Source organism: Aspergillus ochraceoroseus (assembly GCF_002846915.1).
Source record: "Aspergillus ochraceoroseus IBT 24754 chromosome Unknown P175scaffold_6, whole genome shotgun sequence".
NCBI classification, from domain to species: Eukaryota; Fungi; Ascomycota; class Eurotiomycetes; order Eurotiales; family Aspergillaceae; genus Aspergillus; species Aspergillus ochraceoroseus.
In genome coordinates, this window is record NW_024468481.1 from 450899 (window position 1) to 468251 (window position 17353).

The window sequence follows — 17353 nt, forward strand, 5'->3', positions numbered from 1 at the left end:
AGGATACAAATCCATGTGGGTCTTCCGACCTAGTTTCCTTCCCCTGAAGTTACGCTGTACGTTCGTATATATTGCTGTTGTCTGGGTTTGGATATAGCAAAGTAACAGAGAAATCTTATAGGATCGTTTTAATCTACACTTTGGGCTTCCTTATTCCCGTCTCTACGTTGGGATTCCTGTGGGAGAGAACCTGCTTAGCAATGTCGTCATCCGCGAGAAACACCAGTGGGAAAATCAAGACATACACCCTTAATTATACGAACTCTTGAAAGGAGGGAAAAAATATTGTTCAGATTTTCAGATCCATCCTTCTCAGCCTTGCAGACAGTGACATAGACTTGATCTTCGCAGACAAGGTGCTGGAACTAGCCAGGTCCGAGTACGAGTCACGTCCCTCACTTGAGCCTCCCCCCTCTCCGTCTCGTTCGCCTTCGTCTTCTCTTTTTCCCCATAGCGCGCGTCACTTCCGAGCCGTTGGTTTGTGCGCTGAACAAGAAAGCTTTTGCTACCTTGACGTCTCTTTCTTACCCTTTCATTGTTTTCTTTACCTTTTTTCTTTCTTTCTTTTTGTTACATTAGTTGTTGCCTTGAAGGCATTGTTTTGGCGTCGCTGGCATCTCATTGTCCCTACAAGCTTTGTATGCTACCTAGAATGTGAAAAAAATTTTGAAAAACAATGGCCCCACGAAATGAGAAGAGCTCTCTAAAGCGCACCAGGGTATACAGTTATCTACCACTTTTTCAGTTTAGTTGCTGACAATAATGTTTCCTCTCAGGTCTCGGCGGATCAAGACCCCCAAGATCAGAAGAAACCCCGGCGGTCCCAGAGAATCAACTCGCAGCAACAGTTGCAAACTCCTGTCGTTCAGTCGTATCTACCTACCCCTCTCACAAACAACAATGACTCTACAGCAACGGACATTCGGTTGGAGGCAACGGCTACTCCTCCGGGCAATTACAGCCAAGCCCGTCACCAGACTCCGTTAAGTTCGGAGCCTCATCAGTCACTCTCATCTCCTCCTGGTGATACACAGGCTCTGTCGCAATTCGTATACCCTCCCAGAGCGTTTGCAGATGAGGTTGAGGATGAGGCTGTGGAAGGGGTCTGGGGGTATCTCATCCCACTTGACGACAAGGTCCGAAACGCTCTTGTGCTCCGAAAGCGCGATGGCTGTGAAAGCAAATCCAATAGCCCCAAGTCAAAGTCCAAAAAGATTTCACAAAAGCAGAGCAAAGACTCCACAACTAAACCGACTCCGGGTCGCACCCCTGGGGGTTATCTGGTTGGAAGACATCCAGAGTGTGGTAGGTAACCGCGATGTTGCTTTTTGATGGAGCATGAAGAGAAAGGTACTAAGATATTCCAGATCTGGGGATTGATATTCCCACCGTGTCTAACCGTCACTTTCTGTTATTTCCTGAAAATAGACGAGGTGACACCGTAGCAATTCTGGAAGACTTGTCCAGTAACGGCACCTTCGTGAACGATGCTCTTGTTGGTCGAAATAAACATCGCGAGCTTGAAGACGGCGACGAGGTGACGATCTTAGACGAGGTGCGGTTTGTTTTCAGGTACCCCCGAACAAGGGACACAAATGGCTTCCGTCAGCAGTATCGAATCTCGCGGCAACTCGGCAAAGGCCACTTTGCAACAGTCTACCTCTGTGTGGAGCGCGCCACTGGAACTCAGTATGCTGTGAAGGTGTTTGAAAAGCGCCCTGGCGACTCACAAAAATCCCAAAATGACTCTTTGATGCAAGAAGTTGGTCTTCTCATGGGAGTCAGCCACCCGAACTTGCTCTGTCTCAAAGACACCTTCGACGAAAGTGACGGTGTATATCTCGTGCTGGAGCTCGCTCCCGAGGGCGAACTCTTCAATCTGATTATTAGCAAACAGAAGTTTTCAGAAAACGAAACTCGCCATATTTTCCTCCAACTATTTGAAGGCTTGAAATATTTAGTAAGCGCATGGTTTCATCTCTTGGCTTTGGCAACAACCCACTAAAGAAAAAAAAAAAATGTAGCATGACCGTGGAATTGTTCACCGAGATATCAAACCCGAGAATATTCTCGTTGCCGATAATAAGTTGACTGTGAAGCTTGGTGACTTTGGATTGGCTAAAATTATCGGGGAAGATTCATTCACCACCACACTGTATGTTGCTATCAGGATGATATCTGCTTGTTTCCGAAAGAAGATGCTGACCGCGATATTCTCTGTAGCTGTGGCACACCAAGCTGTAAGTACCCAGCAGAACTCCCTTAGTAGCACTCATACTCATTCTACAGATGTTGCCCCCGAGATCCTTCAAGAATCCTGCCGACGCAAGTATACCAAAGCTGTCGATATTTGGTCACTTGGTGTTGTACTCTACATATGTCTCTGTGGATTCCCCCCTTTCTCGGACGAGCTCTACACGTCTGAGAACCCTTACACTTTAGCACAACAGATTAAAGCAGGGCGTTTTGACTATCCATCTCCCTATTGGGATTCCGTGGGCGATCCAGCCTTGGATCTCATTGACAGGATGCTTACAGTTGATGTCGATAAAAGAATCACAGTGGACGAGTGCCTTGAACACCCCTGGCTCACGGGCAATTACCCAAGTGTTGCTGACAGCACAGACGGCCTCACGGGCGCCTTGGGGAAGCTAGACTTCTCAAGGAGGAAGATTCCACGGGAACGCACACTTCTCAGCAGTATCAATGATGTCCCTTTTAGCGAGAACAAGAACCCAGCCACTAGTGGTGCTCCTGTGAAAGTCTTCCATAAGAATCCTGCCGCAAAGCGCATGCACAACAATCCCAACAAGGCCAGCCAACAGCAGGAAGACACCCCTAACCAAAACAGTGGCCCGAAGGAGTTTGTCAATCTCGGGGAGCGTGGTGATCCGGTCTTATTTGAGGAAGACCCGACTACCCGGTACAAGTAATGCCTCTTTCAGTGCCCTGTTGACTATTCTTATTCTTACCGCGGATTTCGTTCTCTGAGAAGCTGGGTCCATACATGGCATACATAACACGAGGTCTCGAAGCCAAGTTGCTGAGAGGCATTTCTCTCAATTGTAATTCGTTCTTAAATGTCGGCGTAGGGAAACCCCCATAAATTCCATCCTTTTGTTACCTATATAGATTATCATAATAAAGACGTGGATTCTATCGCACGCCCTCTACTTGTCCTCCCTTCCCCCTTTCATGCACCGTTTCATCCCCTCTTAAGACTCGCCTAATTTCCGCCTACCAGTTAGTTATCCTTCTCAATTTAATAAAGGAGCCGACCAGCACTTCTTACCCTTGATGAGTAAAGAAAATAATATGCGAAAGCCGTTCCGGTCTCCTTTTATGGCCTGATCCAAATCTCTGTGCTGCGATTCGCTCCCTATTTACTGGTGCTGGTACTCCATACCTTCTTAGGCTCTGTTCTGCTTCCAGGGGCAGTGGCGCGGGTGCCAATCCATTCATTCGTCACACAGGTATGTAATTGGCGGGGAGCGGGTCTCGACCTTCTATCGCGCGCCTTCTGCCTTTTTTTCCCACTTCAAGCATCCAGCACTGAGCAGCCTTCTTGTTGACAACCAAGAATCCACCCTGTCGACTGATTTCCTCCCTGGGCTTCCACTGTTTCAATCCCGGGTACCACGAGGGATCTAAGAGGGTGAGGTGCCTCTTTAACGAGACACTCTTTCGTTCATGAGCCTTTTTTCTTTTTCCCAGCCTTAACCTCCGCCGCCTGTTTCGCTCAATCAGCAGTCCCCCTGCTTCGTTCCAGTTATGGGTCTCGTCTCCGTTGTTCTCGAGAGCGTCTGTGAGCGCTGCTCGACATTGTCATCTTTAACACTTGTTGGTCTGGGTCTACTGTGCTTCGTTGCTCTTTCAGTCGTTGTGAACGTCCTGCGACAGGTTCTGTTCAAGAACCCCAACGAACCCCCTGTTGTCTTCCATTGGTTCCCCTTCATCGGTAGCACCATTAGCTATGGAATTGACCCATACAAGTTCTTCTTCACGTGTCGCGCAAAGGTATGTGAACCAGAGCGGATCTGAACGTCGGACCTTTTGTTCGCTAATTTTCGTGCTCTCCCACCATAGTATGGAGATATCTTCACCTTCATCCTCCTCGGCAAAAAGACAACAGTGTACCTTGGCACCAAGGGCAACGATTTTATCCTCAATGGAAAGCTGAAGGACGTCTGCGCTGAAGAGGTCTATTCACCTCTGACAACCCCTGTGTTTGGACGGCATGTCGTTTATGACTGCCCCAATGCGAAACTCATGGAGCAAAAGAAGGTGGGCTTGGTTTTATCCAGCGCCATCACCCAAGCCAGCTAACGGGTCCTAGTTTGTGAAATTTGGCCTTACATCCGAAGCTCTACGCTCATACGTCCGTCTCATCACCGATGAAGTGGAAGATTTCGTTAAGAAGTCACCAGCCTTCCAGGGACAAGAGGGTGTCTTTGACGTCGGCAAAACAATTGCTGAGATTACCATTTACACTGCCTCACGCTCTCTTCAAGGCAAGGAAGTTCGCAGCAAGTTCGACTCTACCTTCGCAGAATTGTATCACAATCTGGATATGGGCTTTGCTCCGATCAACTTCATGCTCCCATACGCTCCCCTTCCCCACAACCAGAAGCGTGACGCCGCCCAGAAAAAACTGACCGAGACTTACACGGAAATTATCAAAGCGCGCCGCGAGGCCGGTGGTGAGAAAGACTCTGAAGACATGGTCTGGAATCTTATGTCCTGCATTTACAAGAACGGCACTCCGATCCCTGATGAAGAAATTGCCCACATGATGATTGCTCTCCTGATGGCTGGCCAACACTCCTCTTCGTCCACCGAGTCATGGATTCTTCTGCACCTTGCGAGAAACCCTGAGATTGTCGAGGAGCTTTATCAGGAGCAGGTTCAGGTTCTCGGTGCTGATTTGCCCCCTCTGACCTATGAGACTCTCCAGAAGCTGGATCTCCAATCCAAAATTATCAAGGAGACTCTGCGCATCCATGCCCCTATTCACTCGATCATCAGAGCGGTCAAGAACCCAATGCCTGTAGCTGGTACCTCTTATGTGATTCCTACTTCGCATAATGTTCTTTCCTCGCCAGGTGTCACCGCAAGGTCCGAGGACTTCTTCCCCAACCCTCTCAAGTGGGATCCCCACCGCTGGGACGGAAACACCATTGCCAACACTGCGGATGATGACGAGAAGATTGACTACGGTTACGGTCTTGTCAGCAAGGGCACCAACAGTCCTTATCTTCCCTTCGGTGCTGGACGGCACAGGTGTATCGGTGAGCAATTTGCTTACGTCCAGCTCGGTGCAGTTACAGCAGCCCTCGTGAGACTTTTCAAGTTCAGCACTATCCCTGGCAGCGAGGAAGTTCCAGCCACAGACTACTCGGTATGTTGAAAGGACAAAACAATCCTCCCCTATTCCTCCCTCCCCCCACCCGCCAGAAAGGAATCTTAAACTAACCTTATGACAGTCTCTCTTCTCGAAGCCTGCCGGTAAATCTTTTGTGAAATTTGAGAAACGCCAGCGTGATACCAAAGCGTGATTTTTCTGTTCAAACCGCCCATACACCAAATAGAAGACGCCAAAGAAAAAAAAAATAATTACATAGCCAAAGCAGGGTGGTGGATGAAACGGGCTACGACCCATTAATAGTTGATGATCCCGAATTTTCCTATTTTTTTTTTCTTTTTCCTTTTACCATTTATCACTAGCTGTACATTATTCTAGAGTGACCTAATAGGGGGGGGGATAACTAGGTACATATTAATAATTGACAGGATATGTAACGATCGCAGAAAGGAATACTAGGGGCATCGCTCCTTGTAACATCGCAGTCTTAAAAAGCCTCCGCGAGCAACTTTGGTATCCAGTTTCTAGCTCTTCTACACATATAGAGGGAGAGAGGACGTTGTAGACAAATAAAGGATGTGACTTGAATTTACATTAGTACACCATTGAACCAAGATATAATAATACAAGATGAACCGGCTCTAACACACAAAACTCTCTCCAGAGAAAAAAAGATGCTCAGGTTCATGCTCATGCTCATGCTCATGCTCATGCTAGTCCCTTCCTTCGTTCCTCACTCCTCTTCTTAGCCCGGACCTCAGCACGCCTTCTCTCACCACCATCAACCTTTTGTCCCAGCTTGTCTTCCCACATGCCCTCCTCGACCTTGATCAAAGCAGCGCTACCATTGGAGCCCTTGATCGGTTGCAGGAATGGTCCCTTGATCATGAATCCGTTGTGGATCTTCATGTGTGCGAATTTCTTGACTTGTTTCGACGCCTCGTGCTGGTACCCCGTGGCGTCTGGTGCAAGGTTTACAATGACCCGTTTCATTCCCGGGGACAGAGTAGCCGTGGAGGTAAGGGAAGAGGAAGCGGAGGAAGAAGAAGAGGAGGAGGAGGAAGAGGAAGAGCCTGCAGAGGAAGACGATTCCAAAGGAAGCTCAGCGACTCGCAATTGCGCAACGCCATCCACAACCTTTTCAAGGTCTCCGCCGGGTCCGTAGATGCCCTGTCTGAACTTCTCCCGCTTCCGGAGCAGGTATCGGCGCTGGCGGGCAGGCTCAATGCCCAGTTCTCGGAGTTCGGGGGAGCTGAGCGTGAATAGTTGTTCCCAGGATGGTAGTTTGCTGGCGTGCTTGGACATGTCCCGGCCGATCAGGGTGAGGAAGGTTTCGACGTTCGGGACGAAAGGTGTGGGTTGGGGCACGGAGGCTGGGGCGGACTTTTTGTGGAAGCTTCGTCGGAGACATTGGCTGGGTAGTTGGAGGGACTTGAGTGTCCGCGAAGTGAGGAAGGGGTTGCGCATCGCCATGGTGTTGGTTTTGGGGTTTGTTCCTTTCGCTCTCGAGACAACTTCGAATTGGCGTTGGCAGTTCGTTGGAGCGTGCGAATAGAGGTGAGGATAGTATAGAGAGGGTACAAAGATGGCGATTGATAAAGGGTTGGCTAGAAAAATGAACGACGATTTAACAGACAAACCCCCACCCCGATCTGTTCTGTTGTTTCCTGAATATCGGTGGTGTTGCGGAGGGAAATTTCGGCGATGCTGGAAATCAACGTTCAGGATTAACTAAACTCCGAGATTTCGGGCTTCTGCATAACAATACCTATCATCTCCTCCATTAGATTCATGTCTACTTCACAATACTGAGCTTCAAACTTCATATAGGACCAACCACTTAATCACATACATTTGGAATATTGTCAAGTTTCGATCTACCTTCTCCCGCTAGTCTCGTTACCAGAAGCACCGCTCCTTGAGCATATCAGCCATATCTTAGCTCTCATGTGCTAGACTTACAATGGCAGTCTCGCCACTAGTTCCTCAATCACCCGCGGTCGTATCCTATAACAGTGCTGGAACAAACTTGAAAATTACTGCCGAGAGCTCAGCTGCTGGACAAAAAAATGCGCCGTCCCCTCAGCTCGTGCAACATGCCTCTGACCGCGAGATAACTGAGCAGATGAATGATGAGGTGAGGCACAAGTACATAAAAAGTATGCATTGCTTTCGTATACCCTTTTATTCTAGGTTTATATTTATTTACTGTTTCTCTTTTCTTTTCAGGTAAGAAGCTCGGTGAGGGTACGTACGCTGTTGTCTATCTCGGCCACCTCCGAACCGACCCAACATCATTCGTTGCTATCAAGAAGATTAAGGTCAATACCGAATACAGAGATGGGCTTTCGATGGATGCCATTCGCGAAGTAAAATATCTGCAGGAGCTTTCACATCCGAACATCATTGCCCTCCATGATGTCTTCTCTTCCAAGGATCAGAACCTCAATCTGGTTCTAGAATACTTGCCGCGCGGTGACCTGGAGATGTTAATTAAAGATACCAATATTCATTACGGTGTTGCTGATGTTAAGGCGTGGATGGGTATGCTTGCCAGAGGGGTCTGGTTTTGCCATGAAAACTTCGTGTTGCACCGCGATATCAAACCAAACAACTTGCTCATCGCCTCTGACGGGGAGGTCAAACTAGCGGATTTTGGCTTGGCTAGATCGTTTGCAGACCCTCATGGGAGAATGACGCATCAGGTTATTACCCGATGGTATAGGCCGCCCGAGCTTCTCTATGGAGCGCGTCATTACTCCGGTGCCGTTGATGTCTGGTCTATGGCCATGGTGTTTGCGGAGCTTCTTCTACGAGTTCCATTTGTCGCTGGAAATTCGGACGTTGACCAGATTACCAAAATCTGCGCTGCATTTGGCACCCCCTTGGAGGAAAATTGGCCGGGTGTCTCCAAGCTGCCAAACTATATCCCCGCGGATAAAAACAACACCGTACCTGTACAAGGCCGAGATTTCTTCATCAGGCAATTCCCAATAGCTGGCCCAGTCGGCGCAGATTTGCTCATGTCCATGTGTGCGTTAGATCCAAGAAAACGGGCCACCGCATACCAGATCCTTCGACACAGCTGGTGGGCCACGGAACCTAGACCAACGAACAAAGAAGACCTCCCCCGAAAGTCCGGTGGAACCAAGAAGATGGGTGACGATTTGACCCGACGCGGCGGAGAGTTAGACGATCCATTTAAGGGTGCTGCTCGACAATTAGATTTCGGGGCCATGAAGGATTAATGCGCTGCTATGTTTTCTTCTGCGTTTCTCAATTCAAAGCTGTCCAACAGGAATCGGGAGTAGAACGGTGGCGCCCAAGGAAAGCGGGCCAAATCAATGGGGGGGGAAACGGCCCAGGGCGATGTTCTACTCCGTATGCGGACTCGATAGTTACGGTTTAACTATCGGCAACACTTCACAGCTTAGCGATCTGAAAACAGAACGGATCAAAGGCTGTATTATGTCGTCCCTCCAAAGATGGCGCAACTCCTAAAACTTGACCTTCCGGTTCGGGGGGCAGTGTCACCACTTGGCAACTAGGTGCTCCTTCCTAGGTTCCTATGGGAGGGAGTTCCCCGGGCAGGGGAAGTCGAAATGTTAAATTACATGACGATCCCACTGACAAGATGGGGGGGGGGTTTCGGCACGTAAACAACCTTTTAAAACGCGAACGATAAAATTCCATGGTGACTCTCAACGATGATTGGTCCCCTTTTCGAACTTTACCTTACTTCCAAAGGTGTTAGGGGGGAAACCTAGGTCCTGCTTTATCTGAGGTATGAATATCCCAGTGGGTTACTATCAAATGAATATTATTATATTGGTAAATGCGGGTTTATTTATTATTCTTTGGGAGGGACAATTTGTATCCAAGCGAGTAGAGATGAGCAAGCCCGAAGAGGAGAAAATCCCACCATTCCCACTTCTTTGTTGGTTTTATGTATCCATGTACTCCGTAAGCTCTAACAGAAAGAGACGAAATCGGAATGAGATCTCTGTCCAACACGGAGTATAAATTAATAGTGACGATCGTGTTCAAGTGTCTCGACGACCACGCGGGCAGATTGCAGGTAGATTCGAATCAGAGTATCTATATACAAACGTAGGAAATGGGAATTTGTGAAGAAGTAATTGTGGAGTAACTTGCAAGACGCGCGCTCCTTACCTCCTCCTACTGAACCGGGACTAAAAAACCTCAGGGGATTCCTCTTTCTTCTTCCTTCTCCTCCTCCTCTTAGACTCTTCAAGATCGAGTCAGGGTGGGGTGACAAACTTTGCTGCAAGTGAATAGTTAGTTATATCACAGCAATGTCATATTTCCCCGCCAGCACCCTCCTTCACTTCTTCTGTCTTTTCACTTCTTCCTGCGTCTTACCCTTGAACAGGGGGATCTCCCTTCTCCTCCATCCCGCTCCAAATCTGCGCGCAACGAACCACACATCCCCCTTCTATTGGGCTCCAGGGGCATACCTCGCACGCGCCTTGACCAGCTCATCCACCGTCGCCTCTCGCCGTTAAATCTGCCCTCTCGTTCTTCTGCACCGTCACCTCCCTGCAGTTTTCCTCGTTTCGACTCGCTTGTCCGTCTCCCGTCGCAATCCTCCCCGAGCTGCGAACCGGCCGTTGAATGACCCCCCAAACCAAATCTTCGTAACCCAGAGAGAGCTCCTTACTTACCTTTCCCCGGGCGATTCGATTCTCTCAACAATCGAAAGATCTGCGAACTGGTTTTTTGGTAAGTTCTGCTTCCAGTCTTGCTTCCTATACATCCTTACCCGCTGTAAGCGCATCCATAGCGCTGCACCCCGTGCCTCTCTTTTTCGGGTTTGAAACGAGATCGAAAATTCCTTCCCCCCCCCCCCTCCCTCTCCCCCGCTTGGAATGCAGAAGTGAGGCAACAAGTTTGACAAACGTTACTGTTTGGTAATTCATTGGAGCACATTTTTCTGGCTTTCGGGCATCTTGGGCTGGCACTCCGGTTGGACTATCGTATGCTTGGATGTTATAGCGACATTGCCTGACGATATTTTGGTGCCCATGCTAAGCTAATGCCCGATACCACAGCTCACTACGCCTTCCATGTCTCTGGCCGCTGCCCGCTTTCTCTGATTTCGGTCCCTTGCGATCGATTGCCCCGCATACGTTGAAACGGGCGGATAATAGGCAGTGAGGAGGCCATCGCTCAGGCGAAACGAATTATCAAAATGCCTACATTACCACAATCCTCGCGACCGGTCACAAGCCCTCCACTGGGGGCGCTCCCCCAACTACCCGGCCCGAAGTCAAGAAAAAGCTTGCCTGCGCCATCCGAGCCTGCCAGGGCAGCGTCCCCATCGAAACTGCGCACCCCCTCCAGTCCAAGGCCATCCCTCAGCAGATCCCCGCTATCCCACTCATCCACCGATATCAATACTGCTAGATCAGCCTCTGGGAGTAGAGTCCCCAGCAGTCCCGATAAATCTTTGAGGAGGACAATCAGCATCGCAGCATTTCCCCAACCCCCACGACCAGGGAGCCGCCCTTCTACCGCCTCCTCAATTTCGGGCGTTTCCCTCCAACCATCGGCAAGTGTGAGATCAAAAAGAGGTTCTCGGCCCAGTCTTGGGGCTACATCCCAACGAAGTTCGAAGACCACTTCCTTACTGAGTGTCGGAGGGGAGGGCAGATCGGTTGCCAATGCGGATATTGAGGGCTCCCCTTCTCAAAGCAGGAGTTCTTCCGCTCAAGGCTCATATTCGACGAGCGCCACTACCTTTGATGACGGAGATGAAACAACCGGCGCGAAAGCAAATCAAAAACCCAAAGACGCCAAGGAATCCAAGGAATCCAAGGGCAATGTCATCGTTAGCGTTAGGGTCCGCCCAGATATGGGTGGAGAGGGTCCCGCCAACACCGACTGGATGGTCGATGCCAGAAGAGGCTTAATTGTCTACAATGGAAAGGAAGGTGGTGATTATTATTATGGTAAGGCGCCATGTGAAATAGGTCTCAGGAAAGATTCCCAGCTAATGAATGAACCTTTCTTCAGATAACGTTTTCGGGACTCATGAAAATAACGCTCGAGTTTACGACTCGGCCGCGAAGCGCCTGGTGCGAAGGGTTATGGAAGGATACCACGGCACAGTCTTTGCATATGGAATGACGGGAACAGGAAAGACGTTTTCTATGCAGGGTACTGCAACCTCTCCCGGAGTAATACCACTAGCAATCACGGATATATTCTCCTTCATTAGGGAGACACCACACAGAGAGTTCTTACTTCGTGTCAGCTACCTGGAAATTTACAACGAGAAGATTCATGACCTTCTCTCGGCGTCTGCGGGACCTGCAGCTGCTCAACAGGAGGAGATCAAGCTACGCGAGGACAGCAAACGAGGCGTGTATGCAACCCCTCTGAAGGAGGAAATCGTACAAAGCCCGACACAACTTCTTCGTGTTATTGCAAGAGGCGACCACGCGAGAAGAACTGGCAGTACTCAGTTTAACGCTCGCAGTTCTCGGAGTCACGCAGTTGTTCAAATCGTTGTGGAAAGTCGCGAGCGTGTACCCAGCGGGACGATTCAGGACAGAAGGTCAGGCCTGGCCCCCGGTGGGGTTCGAGTGTCGACACTCAGCCTGATCGATCTTGCTGGTTCAGAACGCGCCGCTGATGACAAAGAACGACGCACTGAAGGTGCCCATATCAACAAGAGTCTTCTCACCCTTGGAAACATCATCTCTAAACTTTCCGAAACGAAAGACAAGGCCGGCAATGCAGCTGATAAAGAGGGAAAACACCTTCCATATCGAGACAGTAAGCTTACCAGACTGTTGCAGGGAGCACTGTCCGGTAATTCACTTGTCAGTATTCTTTGCACCATCCAATTAGGTAGTGCAATCAACTCGCACGCAGGGGAAACTCTGAACACCTTGAAATTTGCTGCCCGGGCGAAAAACAGCATTGTCAGCCACGCCAAAAAGGCAGAGGAGGCATTTGGTGGCGGTGGCGGTGATTCGGGCAGTCGGGTTCTTCTGGAGCGCTATAGGGTGGAAATCCAGGCCCTTCGCGGCCAGTTGGAGAATCAGACCAAGGTCCAAGCGGAAAAGGAGCTTAAGTTGGAGGAACAACAGATGGAAAAGGAAGCCCACGTGCGACACGAGGAGCAGATGCTAGAAATCCAGCTTGCTCGGACAGCCCTAAAAGAACGTATAGAGCATCTGAATCGCCTTATTCTATGCTCAAAGTCAACGGGTGTCAACATGCAAGGTGCCATCTCTGCCCTTGGCCGACTATCCAGGATGTCGACGGGAACTCGTTCCTTGCGTTCTTCTGCAAGTCAATCCACCCTTGGAGCTTATGGCCATTCATCTATGCGACCACTTTCCTTCCTCTCTGTCAACAGCCATGACTTTTCACCCAACGGACCCCTAGGCAACGAGGACGAGGATGATATTATGGGCGAGTTCGCTGACGGGAAGGCAAGTGCCCAGAGGCAAATCGCCGCTCTTCAGGCGGACCTTACCGACAAAAACAGATACATCTCAACCCTGGAGAGACGTTTGCTCCAAGCCCGACGGTCGAGTCATTCTCGAATGTCTATGGGCATGAAAGCCACAACAACTACTACAACTGAAACACCTGATATCATGGCCTTGCTTCGGGAAAAGGATATGGAAATCAATGAACTTCGCCTTCAATTAGATGATAAAGACAGGATGCTCACTGCCCTTCGCTCCGCTGCCCGACATCGTGATCTGGCCCATATCACTACAGATACCTCATCTGCCGATGGCAAGGATAAGTCCGTGACTTCAAATCCGCATTCTCCGAGCGACAACACCCCAGCGGCTGGCTCGACAACCAATCTCCTTGCACCTCCAGCTGAAGTAGAATCGGGCGGAAGAAGAAAGAGTATGGACGAAGTTTCACGAATTCTGGATGAAATGATTCAAGATCGAGTTGAGAGTGGCCACCTAATCAAGGGCACCCGGGGAAGTGTCCGTCTTGCTCCTGAAAGCCGACGCACATCAGAATCAACACCAGTTGCTGTACCAGGTCTCAGCACAGGAAACCACCCACTTCCCACAACCCAAACCCAAACCCAATGTCAAGATGCTTAAGTCATTTTAAATGATGTGGCATTTTTTTTTTTCTTGCAATGAGATTCCAAAATTAGATAATGACCGGGTGCTTTTTTGTTTTTACTTTGGTTCCTTTTTCTCTCAATATTTTAAATGTGTTTTATATTGTTTTTCATCCCTTCTTCCTCCCAGATACCCAAATTGTCTTGTATTTCTTTTCTTTCTAATCTTGTGGTTTTACAGCCTTTTTTTTTTACTTCATTTCCTGTTTTTTTTTCTTTTTTTCTGCGCCGAGGTTACAGAAGCCAGCTTCACTTTTTTTGGAGGTCTTAGGTAGGGTCTTGAGGTTTTTGAGCTTATCATCATTGACGAAGCGAAGAACTGTGCATATATGAAGACAACGACAGCAATAATTACTCTCATCCAGCTCCTTGATTACAATAAACCTACGTTTCCCGATACTTGGGTTCTTTTTTTTTTTTTTTTTTTTTTTTTTTTTTTTGCTCACTGCCCTGGTTTCTGCTGTTGATCGTTGCGAAAGCGAAAGGCGTACGTACGTACGTACGTACATACATACATACATACATACATACATACATTAGTACATCCATCCAAGTACATCCAAGTATACACGTATATAGATTTAGATTTAGATATATATATATGAAAGGCAAGGTAATATTTCATGTTAATGGCACACACCAAACTCCGATTTCAAGACCCCTTTTTTAAGCGACGATTTCAATTTCCGAGGTCCTATCCTTGGCGTAAACATCCTTCCACTCATCCCACAACCTTTCGAGCTCCCGTACGTATTCATCATGAAGTTGGTTAATATAGGCATCGTCAATCTTGTTTCGATCTTGCTGCCGAACAACTTGAATAGGACGGCCCACTACAATGTTTAATGGGCGACGATATGGCATGAGTCCCACATCATAGTTGAACACACCACGAGCATGGAACAACGGAATAGTAAATCCGAGGGTATGCTTAATTAGCATCTGGAATTTGTGGATAAGAGGGTGGCTGTCGGAGCGCACTTGCTCATAGAGATCGTTCTCGCCAAATGCCAGAACTGGGACGAGGTCAGCACCCGTACGGATAGCAAGTTTTATGAAACCCTGGCGCCGTCTGAGAACAAGGCGGAGGGAGTGTGGCAAAGCATTCAGAGATTCACGAGCACCACCTATGACAATTGTGATGGCACGTCCCATTCCCTCGCCGTCCGTTCCGCCCTTTGTGAGGATGTTCTCACAGGATTCCCGGGAAACGCTGGCGAGTCCCATTGCAAGCGCATAGTCTCGGTAGAAAGGGAGACGGAAGTTGGAATCCAAGGTAAGGAGAGTGTTTGTTATGCCCGGAAAAAGCTTGGAGAATCCCAGCGCTTCGGTACAAAACGCCGCAAACGCGCCATGCGATATAATTCCATGTGGGTGGTAACCAAATATATACTTCCTTGTTGGTAAAAGAGGCTCGGATCGATGCAAACGCGCCGGGAAGTAAGAGGCGTAAAGAGACCATATGGGCAGTGAGCGCAGAAAATTACTCCGACTGCTCAAGGAACCCGACGTCGCTGCCGTTGAGAAGAGAGAGATGTAGATCATATATGGCAGCAGCAACGGCCATGACAAGGGTATGGCGCATGTGAAGAAAAAGGCTGTGAGAAATATAGCAATTGTCAGGGTATGCGACAAAACCACCAAGGTCTGCAGACGTCGTTTAAGGCTGATATTCAGCGGAGCCCAATGGATCCTGCGGGATAGCCGTTAGACACCCTAGATAGTGGATAGAAATAACGAAAGATGAAAGCAGCGTGATAACAAGAAAATCCATATACACATACCCATACATTTCGTAGCCCTGTGAGGAGCCCCCGGAGACACCAGGGTTCCTAGTCGGTTCAGACAGACGCCCCGGGCTCCTCTGCATGCCGTTCAAGCGAGTGGCACTATTTGGGGCAAGATTATGACCTCCTTTCCCAAATACTTTACTCCCGGATTCCCGGGTTCCCGAAGATGGCTTGCCATGGTTTAAATTCGAAGAGGGCGCTGCGGAATTGGTCTCCGCAGTGGCATGTTGGAATGCCGAATTCTCTTGGTCCAAAGGTGCAGTCTCCATGGCCATATTCAGTCACTGCAGTATTTATGGGTGATAGACAGGCCTGAGAATCCACTGGGGGTCAGGGATGTACTGGACCGAGCAGCGTGGAGTAGACAGCTCGGCCAGACAGACGTGGTGGTTGTTGTCTCCATGAAGATCCGAAACAGACAGGTGATGTGATGTAATTTCGTCATTCCTGCATTGGGGATGAGTATGTAATCAGCTTCGTGAAAACATGTGACATTTCCTTCATTACTTTACCCAAGTATTACTTGTCTCATCTTCTTCTCCTTTTAGTATATTTTAAAGATTCATTGGGGGTATTTATTCTATTTGACCTTTAAATGAAACCAAAAACACCATTGAGAAATGCGCGCCAAAAAAAAAATCATCCCAAAACAATGTATGGATACCTGGATCGACCAGGACTATTTCGAGTCTGCTGAGGTTTCGCCTATATAGCATCAAGATTGTCTAATCTTGAGATGAGATGAAATTCATACGTGCATATATCGCAGTCTCATCGATCTGTTTTATTTGACAAATAACAGGCCGTTGGAAGATCACCAAATATGAAATGAGCATTAGATTGTTGGGGTATCTGTCGAAGACTCATTAAAATCACGATTTGACCATAAAAATCTAAGTTGGTTAGTTTCCAATTCCAACGGTCTAGAGTGATGAAGAGAATTACCTCGTTCAGGGACTTTTCATCCATGACGGCCTTCCTCTTTTGAGCGATATATCGGCCCCTAAGCATATGCCTCCCAACAGGACGGCGCTCCTTCACTACTAGCGTTTTCACCTCTATAGCAACTGTTTCCTTGTCCTTGCTAGCCGATGTTGTCATTGTCAAATCATCCTCTGACTGCTTAGATGAAGAGGTGGTGTCGGATTCGTCTCGGTCCTCGGTGCGTTTCCTCTTCTTTTCCTTTTTCTCCTTCTTGTCCTTTTTGTCTTTCTTTTCTTTCTTGTCCTTCTTTTCCTTCTTTTTCTTATCCTTCTTCTCCTTTTTATCGCCCCGTCCGCTCGACTTGGAATCTTCGGATTGATCCACAATTAAGCTCTTTTCCTTCGGGCTATCCTTGCTGTCGTCACTCTCGTCGGTACTCTCCGCGTTGCTTTCCTCCTGCGTTGCACGACGGGAAGAGCTCTTTGTATCCTTCGGAGCGCTCTGGGATTCCTGAGCAGAAGATTCGTCGCTCTTTTCTTGGGACAATAAACCACCGCTTATAAATCTGACTTCTTGCCATTTTGTAGCGGCATATCGAGCAAGTTTTACGTCGTCTCGCTTCTTCTGGTCGGCTTGTAACTCAACATCAGATTTACCATTCAGTCGTCCAAGCAATCCTTTAAAGGCATCAAGTCCCGTCGGTTCGCCCAGAGGGTCATTTTTAGGTCGAGCTCCAAGACCAAGTGTGTCATCCTTCAGAGAAACCCTAATATGTGATGCACTCGCAGCGGTAAACATTTCAGCGTGTGCGGCATTGCGAGCGCCTAGAAAACTCCCTGGGGTCCATCCTTGGGAGCTGAGAATCTTGTGCCCAAAACCGCTCGTTGATCGCGCCCAGTTAGTATTATTAGGATCGGAAGAGATCTTTGTTTTTCTAGTTCATAATTCAGTCAGGATGTGATCAAGATACGCACAAGGCGGTACCTACTTGCGAGGCGCTGCCAAACCCATTTTAAAAGAGGACTCCTTAATAATAAAGATACGCACAAAACAAAATAAACGCAAGAATTCAAAAAACCGAAACGAAAATATGGTCCTTAAGAGGAAGAGATTGATAGCCCTACTAAGTCCTCAACTTGTCTCTCC

At 48.4% G+C, this 17353-nt stretch overlaps 5 protein-coding genes across 5 annotated transcripts; 3 read left to right on the forward strand and 2 right to left on the reverse strand.

Annotated features, from left to right (window-relative positions):
* Positions 1 to 676: 676 nt before the first annotated feature.
* Positions 677 to 5555, forward strand: P175DRAFT_0510478 (uncharacterized protein; the record flags this gene model as incomplete). The annotated part of the gene is made up of 11 exons (XM_040898513.1): positions 677 to 718; positions 870 to 1305; positions 1368 to 1960; positions 2025 to 2155; positions 2224 to 2240; positions 2290 to 2929; positions 3474 to 3477; positions 3751 to 4017; positions 4087 to 4284; positions 4337 to 5398; positions 5499 to 5555. The coding sequence occupies 11 exons, from the start codon at positions 677 to 679 to the stop codon at positions 5553 to 5555; spliced, it is 3447 nt and encodes a 1148-aa protein (XP_040750581.1).
* A 371-nt stretch (positions 5556 to 5926) lies between these two features.
* Positions 5927 to 7137, reverse strand: P175DRAFT_0482187 (mitochondrial 37S ribosomal protein mS41). Its single transcript, XM_040895488.1, has 2 exons — positions 7131 to 7137; positions 5927 to 7069 (listed from the first exon to the last, which is right to left on the reverse strand). Exon 2 carries the CDS (start codon positions 6833 to 6835, stop codon positions 6071 to 6073), a length of 765 nt encoding a protein of 254 aa, XP_040750582.1. The 5' UTR covers positions 6836 to 7069; positions 7131 to 7137; the 3' UTR covers positions 5927 to 6070.
* Positions 7138 to 7325: 188 nt separating this feature from the next.
* kin28 (TFIIH complex serine/threonine-protein kinase subunit KIN28) lies at positions 7326 to 8610 on the forward strand (the record flags this gene model as incomplete). Its single annotated transcript, XM_040894087.1, has 2 exons — positions 7326 to 7521; positions 7592 to 8610. 2 exons carry the CDS (start codon positions 7326 to 7328, stop codon positions 8608 to 8610), a joined length of 1215 nt encoding a protein of 404 aa, XP_040750583.1.
* A 1632-nt stretch (positions 8611 to 10242) lies between these two features.
* Positions 10243 to 13931, forward strand: P175DRAFT_0482192 (putative kinesin family protein (KipA)). Its single transcript, XM_040895489.1, has 2 exons — positions 10243 to 11334; positions 11399 to 13931. Exons 1-2 carry the CDS (start codon positions 10575 to 10577, stop codon positions 13468 to 13470), a joined length of 2832 nt encoding a protein of 943 aa, XP_040750584.1. The 5' UTR covers positions 10243 to 10574; the 3' UTR covers positions 13471 to 13931.
* A 228-nt stretch (positions 13932 to 14159) lies between these two features.
* On the reverse strand, positions 14160 to 17319 carry P175DRAFT_0517505 (uncharacterized protein; the record flags this gene model as incomplete). Its single annotated transcript, XM_040898984.1, has 3 exons — positions 16229 to 17319; positions 15345 to 15546; positions 14160 to 15007 (listed from the first exon to the last, which is right to left on the reverse strand). The coding sequence occupies exons 1-3, from the start codon at positions 17003 to 17005 to the stop codon at positions 14160 to 14162; spliced, it is 1827 nt and encodes a 608-aa protein (XP_040750585.1). The 5' UTR covers positions 17006 to 17319.
* Between the last annotated feature and the right edge of the window lie 34 nt (positions 17320 to 17353).